The sequence below is a fragment of the Harmonia axyridis genome, chromosome 3 (genome assembly GCF_914767665.1).
Source record: "Harmonia axyridis chromosome 3, icHarAxyr1.1, whole genome shotgun sequence".
Taxonomy (NCBI): Eukaryota; Metazoa; Arthropoda; class Insecta; order Coleoptera; family Coccinellidae; genus Harmonia; species Harmonia axyridis.
This window is the reverse complement of record NC_059503.1, coordinates 10,365,761-10,385,336: the sequence shown is the minus strand read 5'-3', so window position 1 is coordinate 10,385,336 and position 19,576 is coordinate 10,365,761. Positions and strand designations below refer to the sequence as shown.

At 33.6% G+C, this 19,576-nt stretch overlaps 2 protein-coding genes across 6 annotated transcripts in view; one reads left to right on the top strand and one right to left on the bottom strand.

The window, feature by feature from the left end:
• Positions 1–19,576, top strand: part of LOC123676772 (putative thiamine transporter SLC35F3) — a 30,661-nt gene that overhangs the window by 7,871 nt on the left and 3,214 nt on the right. The window contains exons 3-11 of one of the 5 annotated variants that reach the window (XR_006747004.1): positions 1,556–1,726; positions 2,741–2,909; positions 3,893–4,071; positions 5,209–5,527; positions 7,071–7,160; positions 8,711–8,840; positions 12,193–12,222; positions 18,349–18,422; positions 19,365–19,434. Coding sequence is in view for 4 of the 5 variants with exons in the window: in XM_045612970.1 (XP_045468926.1) it covers positions 1,556–1,726; positions 2,741–2,909; positions 3,893–4,071; positions 5,209–5,527; positions 7,071–7,160; positions 8,711–8,840; positions 12,193–12,222; positions 13,328–13,421 (1,182 nt within the window). In the remaining variant the exon portion in view is untranslated. Of the gene's footprint in view, positions 1–1,555; positions 1,727–2,740; positions 2,910–3,892; positions 4,072–5,208; positions 5,528–7,070; positions 7,161–8,710; positions 8,841–12,192; positions 12,223–13,327; positions 13,737–18,348; positions 18,423–19,364; positions 19,435–19,576 lie in introns of those variants that run through there. The other 4 variants (XM_045612968.1, XM_045612971.1, XM_045612970.1 and 1 more) reach the window with 4 other exon arrangements.
• On the bottom strand, positions 9,784–10,560 carry LOC123676774 (ADP-ribosylation factor 2-like). The gene has a single exon (XM_045612973.1). It carries the CDS (start codon positions 10,533–10,535, stop codon positions 9,993–9,995), a length of 543 nt encoding a protein of 180 aa, XP_045468929.1. The 5' UTR covers positions 10,536–10,560; the 3' UTR covers positions 9,784–9,992.

Sequence of the window (19,576 nt, the reverse complement as noted above, 5' to 3'; positions counted from 1 at the left end):
TGTGTGAAAATCTAGATATCAGGGATGTCAAGTCAGAAGGATGTTTGTTAGGTACCCAAAGTCCACTGAATAATATGAGGTTTTTCGGGTTCACAGAGAATATAATACTGAAGTTGTTGTAACCACATTTTAATGCACAGAATCGCTTGAAGCTTATAAAGATGGTTACTTCAGTTTACTGAATAACTTGAAGACTAAGTAAGACAATATTCTGATCAAAAGGTTTCCTAAACGCGTTAACTCTGTCTCAATGTGTGTTCTTTGGAAGAAGTCCTAAAAAAAAGAAAAATTGATGCAGGAAAATCTTCAAGTTTTTTGCGTTTGAACACAACAGCTGATACTTTGACAGGTAAAAATCAATTTCAATAAGTGCCTTTGAATTCAAAGGACATTGGGAACAAATAACCTATTTTTTTTTGTTCGTAAGTCTTCATCCCCCCAAGCTTTATATCTGGATGAGCTACTGAAGTAGATATTAAACCGAAATAAGTAATGATTATTATTGATGAACGATTGTCAAGAATACGATTTTATAGGCAATGAGATTGTAATAGAAAATCGTAGGTCATTAAAAAAATTCTTAATTTATCATAATGTTGATTGAGTACAGTTTCGGAAAAATAGTATGTGTACCTCATGGTAAAAGCACATTCCCAAACACCAACGCTTGTTGGAGTTCAGTTTATCACTTCATTTATTTGATGACATTGAAATATAACCATCATAAAGGCTATAGCCTTTTTTCCAGAAAATTGTTTATTAAGTTATTCCACATTTAACCAATTCCCATGGAAATACGTGATAACCTGGAGTCAATATTTGCGTAGAGTTATGTATCTCCACTTTCCCAGATTGTACATTCAAGCCTAACATGAATTATTCAAAATGCAAATATTTAAAAACCCCAATTAACATATGAAGCGAATATTAGGGTTCGTTCGCACGCATGTGGGTGAATTCAGAATGAAAAAACGCGAATTGCATTTACAGCTCCACTTGTTGCAAAATACAAAGAGATTGATTAGTACCGAAATGGCATAGTTTTATACACTTCAGCTGTAGTTTTCCTCATTTCATAATAAATCTTTGTACCAATCGAGAAGTATCTGCATAGCGTGATCCAGTTCAAGGTAGAACCGCATAATTTTTTTTTAATGATTTCAATCACATTCATGACTGAATCACATGACTTGCCTCCAGTTTTTAGATATATGTGGAGATATCAGTCCTGAGAAATAATGAATGATTTTGTGAAATATTTCTTCAACCCTCTAGCAATTTTTGTAAAGAACTTTTGTTGAATTAATGCTATCCAAAACGCTAGAATAAATACTATTTTTTATCAACGATTATACCGAAAGCGTTCAGAACTGGTTCAGAACTGTTTAGAACAAATTCGGACAGAACTGATAAGAACTAATTATGAACTGGTAAAAATTAGGAACTGGTTTTGAACTGATGAGAACACGCTCAATCGAATGACAAACTAGTAGAATTAAGTTCTACCGGTTCTAAAACGTGCAGTAAATAATTGGAACATTTTATTTCATTCTAGATATATTTTGGAGTATGGGTAACAGTTTGCGTAACAGCATCTTGGGTAGGTGCCACACATTGTATCAAATATCTCTATCTGAGAAGGCCAATACTAGATGTAGATGATGACCCCATATTGGTGCCACATGATACAACTGGTATTAATATGTCAGCTATTCAACAAACGTATGTAAGTGATTGATTAAAAAAAAATAAGTTAGTATTTAATATTAAGAAAATTCTACCTGCGAAACTCTTTTTCTCATTTCGAAGTACAAGTTGGGATAATTATTCTCTGCTTAACTTATCACTCAAATTTGACAGCGATCTTTCATTTTAAATAATCTCTTTTTCGTGGTAAAACAGCTTCAAATGAATGACTAAAACGAAGTGCTTCTCCTCTGAACCCGATAATATTTATTCCTAGGAGGTTTTAGTTTATATTTCGAAAATAAATTATTATACAAAGTGAGTAAGTATGGAACTTTGGCGAGTCGTTTTCGATCAAAATTATGTAGGCGTACCCTCTCTCTGTGGATTGCGGTCGTCCCGAGATCTCTGGTGGACTCATCAGTTGGTTAATCTAACGATCTCTGCCCAAGACACCCTCCCACTCCATCGTGGAGGGGTGACTCTGCCCTAGTACGAGTCTTATGAACCCTCCGGTTCACCGCTCTAGAGTGTGTCGCGAGGCCAGTTACGCCACCTCTCAGTCATGCAGAGTCACTACACACTCCCCTGCCAGTACCGAGGACCTACCAGAAGAGGAGGTGCTTTCATCTCGTAATAACTTTGATGTGTCAATAAATTAGTATTGGAAAGTTTCAAAACTCCATGTGTATCAAAATGGCGGATGCGTCGGTTGCAAATTATACTGGTTGGCCAAAAACTCATATATCTTCATTCAATGTCAATAATCCCTTGCAGATCATGTAGTCATCATCAAAATAATTCATTGAGATTGACATACTAAATATTTTTAAAATCAGAACAGTACTTACGGACTTATATTCTTCATAGTTTGAAATAACGAGAATTTAAGAATCTGCCAACTAGATACTCATTTTTCAAATTTAACTTCCCCATAAAATTCCATCTGGAGGTACCTATTCAAATTAATGACTCGAACATAAACACCAACGCTATCGGATAGAGCATTTCGAATGTTAGCAACTATAAAAACGTAATTGGTTGTCGTTTGCAGGGCATTCCTTATCAAGCTCCATTCTTCACGACTTGGTTCGTAACGAATTGGACCATGCTCTTCTTTCCTTTATTCTTCATCAGTAGAATAAGCACGAAACGATGCGAATCAATGTCCGACATTCTTTCGGAATGTATAAGGGATTTTAGGGATCGAGGATTCACCCTTGGTAAGTTGATTGCGGTGCTTGCTTCGGTTTATGTTCGTTTTATGTTTTTAGCCCGGTCGTAGATCCCAGTGAATCCACTCGGAAGCTGCGGAGCTAGGATTTAAAATCGATGATTAGGTTGGAAATATTCTATGTGTGTGTCATAAATCCCACGAATCTATGGTAGAACCACAAATGAACTGAAATCGAACAGAGAAAAATATTCGACTAAGAAAGTGAAATTCAAAATGAATAGTATTCTGATAATCTTATTTCACTCAATAATATGTTTTTTGGAATAATTACCTATGAATTTGGAGATAGAAGCGAATTACTATTTTTTCTTATTAAATTAAATCTTGTATATTGCAATTTTTTCCATACTGTGATCATCGATATGTCTGTTTTTTTTACATTTGATAGATATTGATTTCATAACTTATTTGATGAGGTTAGAATTAGACTGATTCCGTTTTTATTCAATGAGTATTTACTTCAATTAATCAATTTATAATATTTTCTGAAATTTTCAATACCGAAAACAATAATTATTATTTAACCTCTTATTTTGCCTTCAGTTCCGATCATAGAAGAGTTGTTCCGAGAATTTGTGTACGTGTACATTCTTCCAATTCCATATTTGATTCGAATGGAAACAATATTATTCAATTTCCACTATAAGTATCGGAAATTAAGTATTGCTTTCATTCAAGACAAATTTCCTTCAAGTAAATAACTGGGAATTACGACATCAAATATTTACCTCAATGATTATTGATTCGATCGATTGAAAATGGTCTTGATTGAAATTATTATTGCTTTTTATTTGAATATACATATAATCATAGAGTTTCATTTTACTTCAGAGTATTGTAGGTTAAAATGAACAACTATTTTCAATGCAAATGCAAACATTCCTGAATTTAAATAGATTTAGTTGTATTAAAAATGAATAATAAGAAGATTTGAATAGCTGAAATGTTTCAAATATCGAATCATTTCAGGTCGTTTCATGATAAGATGCATCTTTTTCTGCCTTCTTTGGGTAGGAACTCACTACATGTACATATTGTCTTTACGGATATTGCTTGCCACCGATGTGATGGCCCTCTTTGCTACAAATGTTTCCTTCGTCTATTTGCTCTCGTGGGTTATCCTCCACGAGCAATTTGTTGGAATAAGGGTGAGTTTTTTTTATATTTCTTGAGTGAACTTGATGTATTTAAATATACAGCGATGAACTGTACATATTCCTACCACATATAGAGACTACTCAGGTAAACATCAAATGACCATTTAAAAGTGCAAATCTACAAAATGCTACTCCCGGTACAATTTTAGACGGCTTGTAAGGGGTGTTTTTTTTTTCGAGGTATATAACTTTAAGTTGGCATTACTGCTCAAGATGGCGACCGATTTAACAGCTGTCAAGTGATTTATTCTCAGTTTGGTTTGGCAATTCATCACAAATAGACTCACGCCTGAACAACGCTTGCAAATAGTGCAAAATGAGATTGCCGTTGTTCCCGATTTTCATAAGCGAATTTTGTTCAGCGATGAAACGCACTTCTGGTTGAATGGCTACGTCAACAAACAAAACTGCCGCATTTGGAGTGAAGCTAATCCTCAAGTGTATGTCGAAACACCGTTACATCCAGAAAAACTGACTGTTTGGTGCGCTTCATGGGCTGGTGGAATGATTGGTCCGTACTTCTTCAAAAACGATGATGGCCAGATCGTTACAGTCAATGGTGATCGGTATAGAGCCATGATTACTAACTTTTTGTTTCCTGAATTGAACAACCATGATGTCCAGGAGCTGTGGTTCCAACAAGACGGCGCAACATGTCACACAACTCGTGCCACAATCGATTTATTGAAAGACACGTTTGATGAACGCCTAATTTCACGTTTTGAACCTGTGAATTGGCCTCCAAGATCTTGTGATTTAACACCGCTAGACTACTTTCTGTGGAGCTATGTAAAGTCATTGCTCTATGCGGATAAGCCACAAACCTTTGACCATTTGGAAGACAACATTCGCCGTGTTATTGCCGATATACGGCCACAAATGTTGGAAAAAGTTATCTAAAATTGGACGTCCAGATTGGACTACATCCGAGCCAACCGTGTCGGTCATATGCCAGAAATCATATTTAAAATGTAATGCCACAAGTTTATCTTGTGGATAAATAAAATTAATGTCAATCGAATAATCCATCGTTGTTTTATTGTAATTTAAAGTTCTATAGCTTCAAAAAAAACACCCTTTATTTCGCGGAAGACTAGTTTCTTCTTGATTTTTTTTACCGATTTCCAGATTATGGCTGTGATAATCTGCGACACGGGCGTAGCCCTTCTCGCCTACATGGACGGTATTACAGGGAGTCCAACCTTAGGTGGGGTTGTTTTGGCGTCGTCTGCAGCAGCAGGCTCTGCCGTGTACAAAGTACTTTTTAAGAAAGTTATAGGAGATGCCACTTACGGTCAAGTGGCGCTGTTCTTCTCACTGATCGGTATGCTCAATGCGGCCTTCCTATGGCCTCTCAGCCTGTTGCTGTTCTTCACCGGTATAGAGAGTTTTCAGTACGATAAATTACCATGGGCAGCTTTGCTGTGTGCCAGTTTTCTTTCTCTTGGTGAGTTGTTTAAATTCTCTTATATTCTTTGTTTATCATATTTTTTCGTTCTATAATTTTTTTTGTTTCTCGTTCTATTTTATTTTTTTGTTTTTTATTCTATCGCACTTTGATATGAAAAACCTTCTTCCGAATTTTGCAGAGTACCCAATCTTTCGATTTTTATCCGATACCTGTGTGAAGTTTGATAATTCCAGGTTCAAAATTTTTCTCTTAAATAACTTCGAAGGTTTATCAATGGAAATAATGAAGCGGAGGCCAATTCTAGAGGATTCATTCGAGCTCTCTGTCGGATTAGGTTAATTCAAATTAGTCAGACATCATTATCTCTGGGATACAGAATTGATTCTGTCAGAACTTATCAAATCATGTCGTTCAAAATGAACAATTTGTGAACTGAAAATGAAGTTTGAATGAATTTCGGCCACTTTGATTCTTCATAAACTGAGCTTCATTTTCTCTCATTCTTTTCCACGTATTACCATAATTTATTGAATTAATGTTCTTGTATACAGTAATCTTGGAAAATTACTATGACAAATGAAAAGAAAATTGGATCAAAGTCATTTCCATTCATTTCTAAGTAAATTTCAATGGAATTCAATGGATGGTGAATATTCTGGTAAAGTGTACGAACATTGAAGGTAATTTAAATTAAAAATGTTCGAATCGCTGTTTCATGGTATCCTCTAATAAAACAGTGATCAACATGGTGGAATAACGATCAAAAGATAACAGAATAGAATCTGAGAATACATCATCCTCGTTTCCTTCAAAATTCTAAATCAGAATTCATATTATCTTGACAAAATCATTCCGAACACACTTACTTGTACTTCTCTTCCCTCAAAGCGATATTGAAAACGGAATTGTTCAAATGGGCGTATCATAAATTTTTTATTCAACTAACGGGAATCTCTCTCTACTCCCCGCACTAGATATCTTCTCTTTCGAGACGTATCTTGGACAGTACTCTGTATATTTTTAAATCTCTTACCTCTATCTTTGATTTTTTTTTCTTTTCTTTTTTTGTTAGAAATCTCATCGTGGAGAACTAATCGTTCTTGATGTTATTCCATATTCAAGCCTTTTCTGTCTGATTTTGTTATTCTTCTCATTTTATCGTTATTCTTAACCGCAACTGCTATCTAAAACTGTCGAGTGATTATTTTCTCTTCTTTCTTTATGTTATTGAGTAGTATCTGAGTATTATACTTTAAAGTGAACACGATTCTATCAGCAGTAATTTTTTTTCTAACATAATGTATTTTGTGCAGAAACCATTTTTGTTTCCTCTTCGTTTTATCTTTTCAACTATTGTTCTTTTTCTATTTCTGCTCCTGTTCTTTGTTAACTATGCTTTATGATTTATGCAGCTTCTTTCAGAAGTTTTTCGACACATTTCTTTTCTAATTATTATATTCCTTCAGTTTCTTTACTTTCAATCTAACCTCAATTTTCCATCCTTTATACAATTCTCGAATGAGACGTCTATCCTTCCAATTTCTTTCGAAACTGTGCAAATAAACGAAAAATGTTACAGTTGCCAATTTACTGGGAAACTTCAGCGTTGCTCTCACCTATGATTTATTCATCACCCTGGGACTCATAACAGCGGTTCCAGTTTCCGCAGGTAAGATTTCTCTTTTAGTAGGAAGTTTATATAGAAAATATTGGGTTTTTTGCCAGTTGTCGAGACTGTAACGATGAACAATGGGACAAATATTTCCCATTTTTTTTTCGGTACAATGGGATTTCTAAGGCTACGATTTCAAGCTGGAGAAACGAACAGGGGCTGTTGAGAAAATTGTATCGATATTGTAATTTTTTTTCGTTAGAACCGCCAGAAAAAAATTATTTCTCTCATTTATTATGATCTTGGATTTTGGATCTTGGATTCATTAATAATGCTGATTGTATTTTACCAGATCAAGTTCTTTCATTAATTCATGATAAAATTAATTTTGAATATTCGAAAAAAAAATTTCATTGAAATTCAATTTGAAATAAAAAAAATATTATTAGGTGTAAAACTTTGGTTTTGCCGTTTTGCAGTAGATGGCTTTAGCGGTAGATCGTAGATGTCATACAATAAACTTCGGTATTTGTAAACATAACGCCATCGAAATATTCGTCGACTTGTGTCTGCATCATAAATTTATTCTCGATTAAACATGTCAGCTTACGAGCCAAATTCTCGTCATTTGCTGGAGGTTTTAATTGTCTGCTTTAATTTGAAGAAATCTGCGGCTGAGGCTAATCGAATGCTCTCAAATACCTATAGTGAGGCCGTTATTAGTGAAAGAACGTGCCGAGAGTGGTTTCAACGCTTCAAGAACAGTTATTTTGATGGCTAAGACCAGCATGGCGGCGAAAAAGAGAAGGTTTTCGAAGATGCAGAATTGGGGGAATTACTTGATCAAGACTCGTGTCAAACGCAACAAGAATTGGCACGATCTTTGGGAGTGACGCAACAAGCCATTTCAAAACGACTGAAAGTCATTGAATTGATTCAGACACAAGGAAATTGAGTGCTGTACGAGTTGAAGCCGAGAGATGTTGAACGGCGTTTGTTTGTTTGTGAACAGCTGTTCGCAAGGCAAAGACGGAAAGAATTTCTGCATCGCATTGTGGCTGGAGACGAAAAATGGGTTCATTACGATAATTCCAAACGCAAAAAATCATGGGGATATCCCGGCCATACTTCCACGTCGACGGTCAAACCGAATATTCACGGTTCATGCTCAGTATTTGGTGGTACCAGCTCGGTGTAGTGAATTATGAGTTGTTAAAATCGACTGAAACAATCACAGACAATTGTTATCAAACGCAATCACTGCGTTTGGGCTGAGCATTGAGAGACAAATGACCGCAATACAACGAAAGAGATGATAAAGTGATTTTACAGCATGACAATGCTCGAAAGATGGGAGAAAGTAGTGGCCAGCGATAGAAAATACTTTGAATCATAAATGTGAAACCTGTTTTTTAAAATAAAGCCTCGAATTTCGGAAAAAAACGGTGGAAGCAAAATTGTACGCCTATGTAGATTTTGAATCTCAAATACATTTCGTTTCTATTATACTCTATGACAAAATATTTTCATTCCAAATACAAAATATTTATTTGATTTCAAATTATTTTAGGCGAACATGTTACTGATCATCTTTTAAAATTTTTCAGCACTGGATGTTGTGCTGTACGGCGCCACCTTCGAAGGGATGAAACTAGCAGGCATGATACTAATTGCCATTGGTTTTTTTCTGGTTATGTTCCCAGAAAACTGGCCCGACTATATAACAAGGTTATTGAGGTGAGAACCGCAATTTTTTTAAAGATCCTAATGCAAAGTGAAACTTTTTAAAACCAATTATACAAGAGGTTCCTTAATGAAAATAATATCCCAGAACCCCTCGGATTTTGTGACGGTTCGGGGCATAGAACTGAATATCGTCGGCTAAGAGTGTAAATCTGCTAAGTCCAATTTGAACAATTTTACAGGAGACCAAAAAAACCGTACAGTACAGTGTTATAATAATAATAATAAGAGAGTTTATTCATGAAAATACATTCAATAGAGTTTATTGAATGTATTTTCATGAATAAACTCTCTTATTATTATTATTATAACACTGTACTGTACGGTTTTTTTGGTCTCCTGTGAAATTGTTCAAAATGGACTTAGCAGATTTACACTCTTAGCCGACGATATACAATTTGATTTCTATTCCAAAATGGTCCTTCTTGCACTAGAATCCGATTAGTTCATATCAAATCTTGAAAAAACGTAATTGAAATTGGTCCAATTCAGTGATTTTGGAAATTTAAAACAATTATATTTTTGAAACAAAATCGAAATTTCTTGGTTGTCTTTCTGATGAAGTGAAAATGTAAAATATTTTGTAATGTGTCTTCTACTTTAAGACACGGAGTATCTACTTATTTCATCTAAAATATTTCTGTCGACTGTAAGCAATGCAATAAAAATCTTTGACTTTTAATATATAACGCACTGTATATATGTATAATGTATATTCAACAGTACGTTGGTGTACATGAATCACTATTGAAGGTGACTATATGTTGACGAATAAAGTCGAATATTAAAAAAAAAGATTTCTACTGGTTTGGCACCGGACTTATTGAGTTAAGTGATAATAAATTGTTTCTGTGTAATGAAATTTTAAGCATATACCACTTTAACTTCAACGATTAATCATTGTGAGGAAACTGAAGAGTTTTGTTTTAGATTCAAATGGGAATTCAATAAGGCTTATATTTTTCTCCAAAGAAGGGTTTTTGTATAAAATAATAAAACTTAACTTCAAACAATATGTACGAATGATCTTCATGTTCACTAACGAACTTCGCCAATTTCTTCACGTTAAACCATATATGATAAAATTCAATCCAAAAAGCCTAATCTCCAAATCTGCGCAAAAACCACAACTCCAGCCAGCATTTCTCATATTTTGTTCAATTCAGCAGCCAACCAATCTAACCCCTCGTATAAGCCTGTTGTTTGGAGAGCACAGCTTCCCTGAATGTACCATTTCCTGTCCGTAATCTCGTGCATCTTCATCAAATTGGCGATGTCAGCTGTCGATATTGCTCCAGGTACGTCCTGTTTATTAGCAAGGACCAAAAGGATCGCTTTCCTTAGCTCGTAATCCTCCATGATCAATCTCAATTCTTTGGAGGCGTCTTTCAGTCTGTCAACATCGCTCGAGTCCACGACAAATATGATGGCTTGAGTGTTTTGGAAGTAATGTCTCCACAAACATCGCAGCTTGTCTTGTCCCCCTATGTCCCACACTGTGAAGATGATGTTCTTGTGTTGCACCGTCTCCACGTTAAAACCAATGGTTGGTATGGTGGATATGATCTCTCCAAGTTTCATTCTGTATAAGATCGTGGTCTTTCCCGCCCCGTCTAGACCCAGCATAAGGACCCTGAATTCTTTCTTGGGAAAAAATTTGTTGATTAAGGCTGAGAGTTTCAAACCCATTTAAAAAATTATTGTTTTGAAAGGTACAATGAAATTTTGTGGTCTTGTCAAATTGATATAATTCGTCATAGATTAGAAGTGGGGCTGGAACACAAAATTGGAAGAACTCTTTTTTCTGTTCAAAATTTTTGTTTATTTTGGGCTTAACCGTAAAAAGAACGAAAATGAAAGTTATTTTCGCCTACTTATTTATTGTGTGAAAATAAATATCTAGAGACCCAAAAGTTTCAGAACTTTTAAGTACCTACTTTCCTATATTTTTAGAAACCACTATGCGATCAAATTGAATCTGAACATTTAATTGATGAATAAATATGTATAGGCATGAAAAACCAATTTTCAACACCAACTTGCCATCACTATCTATAGGAGATCTTCTTAGGACAGATTGAGCACAGTACAAGAACAAAAAATCAATAATATTTGTTTTGAAAATCTAAGCTCTAGCCAATCGACCCTAAAAAAATCCTTACCCAAAAAAATTAATAAAAAAACTGTATCGGTTTGATGTATGGACACCCTTCCAAGAAATATTAAATTTTTCCCAATTTTTCCTCAATTTTTCGAGATTTCTGCTTCAAGATTTTTATTTTGCAGGAAAATAATAATTCTGTTCGTTGGGAAGGTTTGTTTATTCAGAATATTTGCTGATTTATTCTATACTTCTGCTTTTATAAATAGATAAATGATGATAAATTGGTAATATTAGAAAAATGCGAAACCATGAAATTAATAGTTGCATTTTGATTGTACTCTACTCTAGCAGATAGCTTCAATGCACTTTTTCAAAATATCGACTTTCCATAGAAATATTCCCATATTTCGGAGGATAAGTCTAAAGAATTCTCAAGAAATAAATAATAAAACAAATTATATTATAGTTCCCATTGGTCACACTAGGAAAATTATTGTTTCTTTCTTGAGAAATCTTGTAAGTATACTAAAATACTATAGCACTCAGTAGTTGCTTGAGGAATTTGAGAGTAGGTATCGATCTTTCAAGTGAATTCCACTTAAGAATCCACATCTGATGCTTGTTGCACAAGAAGACTATATATTCAACATTATGGTTGACACAAAACAAGAAGAAACTTTATACCTGTTCCAAATATGTAACTTTACTAATTCTTCGAAAAATATCTTTGAATTCGTCAACAGTATTTTTATTTAAAAAAAAAATAATTGCAAAAATAGGATACTAATAGTGATATCCAAAGAAATTCGTAAAATACTGACAATAAAGATACTCACTTTTATCGTTGAAATATCAATTGCTGCAAAACAAATGTTGAATGAATACTGAAGTGAAAATAAATGAATATCGGAAGATTAAATTATACATTCTTATTACCAACACAAAATGAATCTACAATAAAAACACAAATATTGTAGATATACTGCCAGATGAAAAAGTAGCTTGGATTTTTTAATTTAGAGTAACTTTATAGAAACAAGTGATACAAAGTAATATATTCTACTATGAGTTAATAAAAATCATAGAAATATTTCTGGATTTCGAATAAACTGGAGAATTCCATTTTTTAGTTATCAAAATTTAATATCGGGAAGCAATAATCGTGATAAGAAAATTGTAGAGTATATTTCTATTGTGACATTTTTTGGTATTTTTGAAATGTGATTTCGAATATTGTTTCAGGAGTATTATCATGTTGAGCCACAGTGCCAGGTGAGTGATCAAAACAAAAATTTCGTTCCGCATGAATCTTATTCTGAATGTTATAGCATTGCAAATGTTCAGTGGTTAGATTTAGATCTTCAATTTCTTCAACACGTCACTTACACACACCTTACACTCTGGTGCATCTTCCTTCAGCACTAATTTCCGCATTTCAATTCCAATTTTTCACTTTCATACAAATACTCGATTTTCGAATCATCATTGCATCAATATCCCTTTAGGAAAAACACACGATAAGTTTTTCACCTAACCACTGTTAAATGAATCAGTAAAATGAAGATGAAATAGTTCTGCCGAGAAAAAATTCAGTTTATTGATAAAAATGCGAAGAAAATACTTTTCGTAGTCCAAAACAAAATTCTCTACGATGCAAAAAAGAAATTGATAGATAATTCTGCATTCATTTATATCAATTATTTCTGGTTTCAAATGAAAAAGTATTATTCGAAAACAAAAACCAATCCTATTCAGAAAAAAAGCTCGTATATGTGTAAAAATCTAAAAATATGTAGAATTGACGAAATTTTCTCAAAATATTGCAACTCAAAATAAGAATGCACACAGGGGTTCTATAAGATTTACCATCTAACAAACCAAGCATGTGAACTTCGAATTATCTGACAATTTCTAGTAAAAATAAGAGAACCTTAGTTGAAAATGAAATAAATCTGATTGCAAAAGTCTCCAATGCTTCTTTTATTACTTTCATAAAATTCGAAGACAAGAAAACATTTCAGAGGAATGAGGTATGTTTTGTGTATGTAAATAAATTCAATTAAAAGTATAGACCTTCCCCTCACTGTAGTGTTTGTGTGTGATAAAAATTCCGCTGTGTTGTTGGAATTGATATCGCAGCTTAAACTGCTAGCCTTCTTTTTTTTCCTTAGAAGCTTTATGAAACTTTACGGAATATAATTCTCATTTGCCGAGAATTTAAAATGATAAAAACATATGCGTATCAATTCTGTAGATATTCCTTATAGATCCTCATAGAACACTTCCAAATTTGGTGTTTTAGTTTGTAGATTTGGACTTTCTACTGTATATTCATCTCTAGACAGTTTAGTAATTGTACTCTTTTTTCAATTTATAGTATGCCAACCCCCAACAGGGGTAAAAAACGTGAATTAATGTATGTATGTGTAGTGGGTTGTGTTGCCCTTCTTATGCTGTACAAAATACGATAGTATCTACTTACGATAGTTGTTCAAGTATACGTACCATGAGTATTGTTGTTGAAAGAGGTAGTAGATAGTAGTGACCTTCTCCACATTCGAATTCTTATGAATCTGATCGTTAAGTTTATTTCTAATGTTTATGAAACGGAAGAATTCAATCGAAAAAATTAGTTGAAAGATGTAACTGTACTTTGTGACATAAAATATACAACACCAAGAAGGCTTTGAAGTTTTTAATCAAACAAGTAGTTGATCGAAATTTACGCATTTTAATTGAAAATGTGTTACACCACTCCCTTTAGTTAACACCTCCTACGCCCTTCTCTTCTTGGTATGGTGTCCACCAGGTGATTCATTTCCTCCTGAAGTATTGCATCTCAGACAATCTATATTCATGCTGGAGAACTTCTAGTGAATGATTGGCTAATAGTTTTAGTCTTCTACCCATAATATCCCACACATGTTCTATAGGTGAAAGGTTGGGAGATCTAGGTGGCCATAGCATGATATTGACGTTAGCCTCTTCGAAAAATGTCTTGCAATGTGGGGAAGTGCAAAAATTGGATCCTCCAGCTCCTGAAGGAATGAAAGAATTTGGAGGATATCTTAGTATATCGATGAGCATTCTTATTGCATCGGATGAGTACCAACTTAGATGTGCTTCCATTAATAATATCATCCAATAACATAAGCCCTAAGGTGCACATGCTGCTCAACAGAAAACTGCTATCAGTGAAAGAACAAGAGATTTGGTCGGTAGGACTACAAACCAACATTTCTAATTCAATGGTTAACTTTACGAAGAGTTACTGGATAAGATTAGATTAGATTTCATTAAGGAGGTTCCGTTTCACATCGATCTAATGGTCTATTGTGCATCAGAGCTATTATCTCCATAACGCGATTTAAAGTTCCAGAGGTCTATAATGAACTCCAATATCTGGGATAGCTTCAATGAGACCAATTCCTCACTTCTACAAGTTTCGTGTCCAAAGCAGGTTTTGCGTTGGCTAGCTATGGCGAGGCATTCCGTCACCAGGTGATCCGGAGATTCTTCCTCCTCCCCACAGAATCTGCACTCGTCATTTTCTGTTAGACACATTCTCATGAGGTGTTTCCTAAATCGATAATGTCCTGTGAGGAATCCAGTGAGGAGGTATAGCATATCTTTACTAAGATCCAGATACTTGGATCTCGTTGAGTCAAAGTTTCGAAGAAACTTTTTGGAGAGGGTTACTGGATGACGTACAAGATCATTTCGAAAGAAATTTCAATCAATTACATTCTTCAACAAGTTGAACATTTCTTTGGTCGAAAAATTCCAACGCCTTCTTGTTAGTGCATTTTTTATGTCACAGAGTGTATAATCTATGATCGAGTTCATCTAATAAACGACCTTATATATCAGATCAGTGGCGGGTGGTATCTAAGAGTTACAAAACTGTAGTAACGGTTCTGGGACACGATAGAATTTTTCACCATTTAGGGCGTATTATTATACAAGGTGAGTCTTTGAGTTATTGATTAAATTCAGTCATTTTTGAAAATTAAATTAAAACTTATCGTTCCTCGCAAAATGAACGAGTTAAGAAATTCAAGGTTAAATTATATGAAATCACTACAAATTTCGGAAAATTAATTATGAATCCACTCCTAAGTAAGAAAATGCCACGCTCAGAGCTAAATCTATGTAGTCACGCTATTTTTATAGTCATAGATAATTTACTGCGTGCAAATTAAGACAATTTTCAATTTTTTCTTTGATGTTACACCTATCAATTTTCTTTGCCTTTATTTACGTTCTGTAGCATTGTTTGAAAGAACTGTTAACGAACCGCCACTGTATCAAATATTTATAAGGTCGATTTGGCACTTCTATGTCAAACGAAGTGGAAATTCGAATAAACATTAATTCTCTGCAGTTGTTAACAAATTTAAAAATGCAAGTGGATTTCTCCAAAACTAAACAATAAATTTTAGAAAAACATTGACACATTCGTAGATATTATATTAAGCTGTTAGTCAGTGTCAAAGTATCAATCAATATTCTTAGCGCATATTGTAAAAAATTTGATGTTGAATGTAGGTGCTCAGGTGTAGGTATTGTAATTGGGGGTATATTTATAGTAGGTAATGTATGATAAATATACTAGAAAGAGTAAAACTATAATATTTTATCATACCTGTATCATAATCCTTGTTCTTTTAAATAAAAAGTATTCGAAATCTCAAGGTTTTGCTAGGTTACAAAAAGTTCCAATTTTTTATTCGGCACTCTTTCAGCTTTCTTTTTCATGATGTTTGTATTTTTAGAATTTTAAGCATGGTCCCAAACGATAAGGTCCGACTTACTGATGATGAATCCGTACTAAATTTCAATTCTGTCCGTCCGTAATAACGATAACTCTCGAACGGAAAACCTAGAGACTCAAGAATAGTTTCGCATATCGAATGCCCACGTTGGTCCCTTCAAAATTCGCCAGTTTAATCTATAGGTTTTAAAGAAGTAACTGGGCACACCAGTATTTTAAAGTTTTAAGTCAAATAAAATCAATGATACAAACTGTCAATAAAAATTGAAAGGAAAATTATCCTAATCTTAAATTCATTTCCAGCATTTTATTTTATTCGTACTTTTGATGCAGGTATAATGAAATATTATGTTTGATACGCTTGTTGCGCGTGCTAAAGCACTTATATTCCATAATATATTAGTTCGATATACATATAAATTAGTGTATTTAAAATATATCAACAAAATCCTGAAAATAATGCGATATTTAGAAACAAAATACTGCCATTGTTAAAATTTCCTTTATTATTTTATTAATGTTATATTTTTAATAAATTGATTTTTATATCAATAAAAATAACTGAAATTGAAGTTCCAATACTAACTCTTAAATTTTCCAAAATAACGCAGAAGAGACACTTGATATTTCTTGAAAGATTAAATCAACTGCTCCGTTGTTAGAAATCAGCAGAATAACATAATGCAGAAAAATAATTGCAGAATAATAATAATACGGTATATAATACCGTATTTACCTACAGGTATTCTTCCAGACTAGGCACAAATGATATCGTTGAAAATATTTGAAATGTTATAGAATTCTAATGTGGAGTTGGTTTGGCAATAGTTTAGAACAACAATCTCATCTTCAGTGGTTTATTACTTGATATATTGATTGAAAATTTATTCTACAATAACAATTACAACACGTTTCTGTTATTAATCCTACCAATTATAGATGAAAAACGTTCAAATTGATGTTGCTAATACCAGACCACTGATGATTTCGAATTTTGTTCCTAAACTTTTTTTTATATATAAGAAATGACCAGATATAGAGACAATAAATTTCTATTTCCTATTATTGCAGTTTATTTCACTCATTCGAAATCAAGATATTTCGAACCGAACAGTTTCAGAATTATAGTCTCAAGTCAGGAGAAGTGTGGCTTCATTTTTATTGCCATCGTAGTACACAGAAATTCTTTTTACTTCATACAACTCACGTATTTTTTTTCTCACTTTTTATTTATTTTTTTTTAATTTCGGATCAGTATCACAAAAAATTTTTTTCATCACTTGGAGGTATGTTTTTTGCATGAAATATTAGTGCTTTTTCACTCAGAAAGAGTTCTATTCAAGTTCACAATTTTTGCAATTGGCGCATAGAAATTAATGGTTCAAGTCGAAGATTTTTTATGTTTACTGAACATGGCCTAGTGTTCATTCTATTTTTTTTTCTTAGAACGATAAGTACACATCCAGTTTGTTAACCCTTTTTTATTTGACGTTTCCCAGAGCTTCTGAAATATGATCAAATTCAATAATAATAAGGGATATTATTCGAGGTTCAATATCATTGAAAATTTTGAAAAATAGGTCCACAAAGTAACGGTTTCAAGAGTATGGAATGATTTTTTCTAGAGAAAAAAACAATATGTGCTTTTTCGTATTCGACAATTATTTTTCGAAAAAAATGTGATATTTCTGCCGCGCCATCTATTATGGCCTGCAAGATATCCTAATCTGAACTCCCTAGACTTTATCGAATATTATATCTGGAAATATTAGTACAAGAAACTTCGTCCGCTAAACACGATAACTTTCGAAAAATCTTCAGGTTAACACATCGCTCAAAACTCTATGGCCTAGCCCACAGATGATACCGCCAGTGTCATATCACTTTTTACTTGTTAGTAGCAAGATTCAACACATGAGTACCAAAATTTCAGAAGATAGAGTTGGGCCTGGACCGAGATTTTGAAGGTTAAATGATGTTACATTAGTTGTTGTTTGAAATATGGATAAAAAAAGTTTCGTGTATTGATATACCACCGATTGTACTCATAGTAATTAAATTCTGAAAATAAGATAAGTTTTAAAAGAAACTCCGAAGCTGTTGCTTTGTGGATCAATGTTTAATATAAAATATCTGCTTATTTAATTCTTACTTCCTCTTCAGATATTCCACACTATTTTTTCACACCTGTACAAATTCCTGTTGAAATTAAAATTCAATACTCATTTTCAAGGGTTACCAAAATAACTCACAAACAGAAAAGAATATCAAAAACCATTTGTATTCCAAATACTCTGTAGAATTAATAGAATTCGTTTCCTTCTCAAAACTTTCATTATGCCTTTTTGTCTCAATATCTTTTTTTTCTCAAAATCTTTCCCTACGGATCTCTTGGTAGAAATCTTTCTACGAGAATTAGCACAATTCGCTTTGAAGATGACACAAATCATACACAACCAAACACACAAAAAAATGCTCAGTGCACGACTCACTAGTTTAGAGTAGTATTTCTGTATCTTAATTTTATGTCTTTATCAATACCCCCTTGGTTTGTGCTGTGTGGTTTTGTGCTACTTTGCGCCCCTTACTGTTGGCGGTATCTACCCCAACATACCGCATCAAAGAACTACATACTCCAGGCGAAGACTCTACCCATAACCGAGTCAAACATGGAAGAAGGCTTCATCTTCCGAAAGAAGTGAGTGTCCTTATTGTGAAATATACTGCAGAAGGGTCAGCATATAAGAGAGGTTTGGTTGAAAAAAAAACGATTACCCAAGGGGTGAGAATGAACAACTTAAAACGCCCCCTGGTCAATTAGTACCACAATGATCTGCAATTGTGGGAAAGCTACCATAGGCTTAGGTTACACTCAGGTAGAACTTACTCCTAGTTATCTAGTTACCTTTTCGATTTGTAAGCATTTCTATTTCCAGAGTATAAGAAGTATCCAGAAGAAATGATTTCTTCAGCGTATTTTCTTTGCCAATTTGTCAGTCTTTGATCAAAAATGAAACGATCTCGTAGAGCTAGTTGCCTGAAGCAACTGCCTTTGATACGAATTATATGAATAGTTGGTGATCTTTGAGTTTTCTATCTATTCGAAACAAATCTGTTTGTTCTTATTGAAAATTGCGACGATTTTTGTGTTCGACTAAATTTGTTTCAGCGTTATTACCTAATAATTTTGGTATAGTGGATAATTAGGTCAACTTCACAATCAGCCAAAGTCAGATGAATTTCACCTGAGTGTAATCTCATAAAAAGCCTTAAAAATTGAATTTTACTTTCATTAGATTTATTTTATGAGTTTGAGCTTTGGAAGAAAGTATGCATATGAGATGTATGAGTATGTCTTTCTTTTTTTCCATTTTACAGCTGCAGTATAAATGCTTAAGTAGTATTCAGACGAATCTTATGCTTTTTCTGTAGAACTTTCGACTATTCTTCATTGATTTAGTGTCATTTTATGAAAAATAAAACATAGCTATTCTATCTGTCTTTCTAAAAGCGTTTCCTTCGTCTTTGACTTCGATCTTTCGCTTTTTGACATGATGATTATGTGAAAGCATCAAGAACTTGCATCTTACATTTTGCATAAATTTAACTGTTCGTAGGTTAAATTATTGTCCTTTTCTAGTAAAACACTTGTAGACACCAGGGATATAATAAAGAGCAACAGCAAAACTAACACCCGAATGTCGTTTGAGGTAAATAAGTGGATGTGGTGGCGTGATAAATTGCTTGGAAAAGTTACATGTATTTCTTTTATGTCGTTTCCAAAAAACACGCAGTTTTCAGAAAGGTTCAATTCAAAGATGAAACTTTTTTATGCAATGAGGTTATATTCCT

What these genes read in the sequence shown, in the direction of transcription:
- LOC123676774 (XM_045612973.1), bottom strand. Translation starts at nt 10,535, where the DNA reads ATGGGTTTGAAACTCTCAGCCTTAATCAACAAATTTTTTCCCAAGAAA.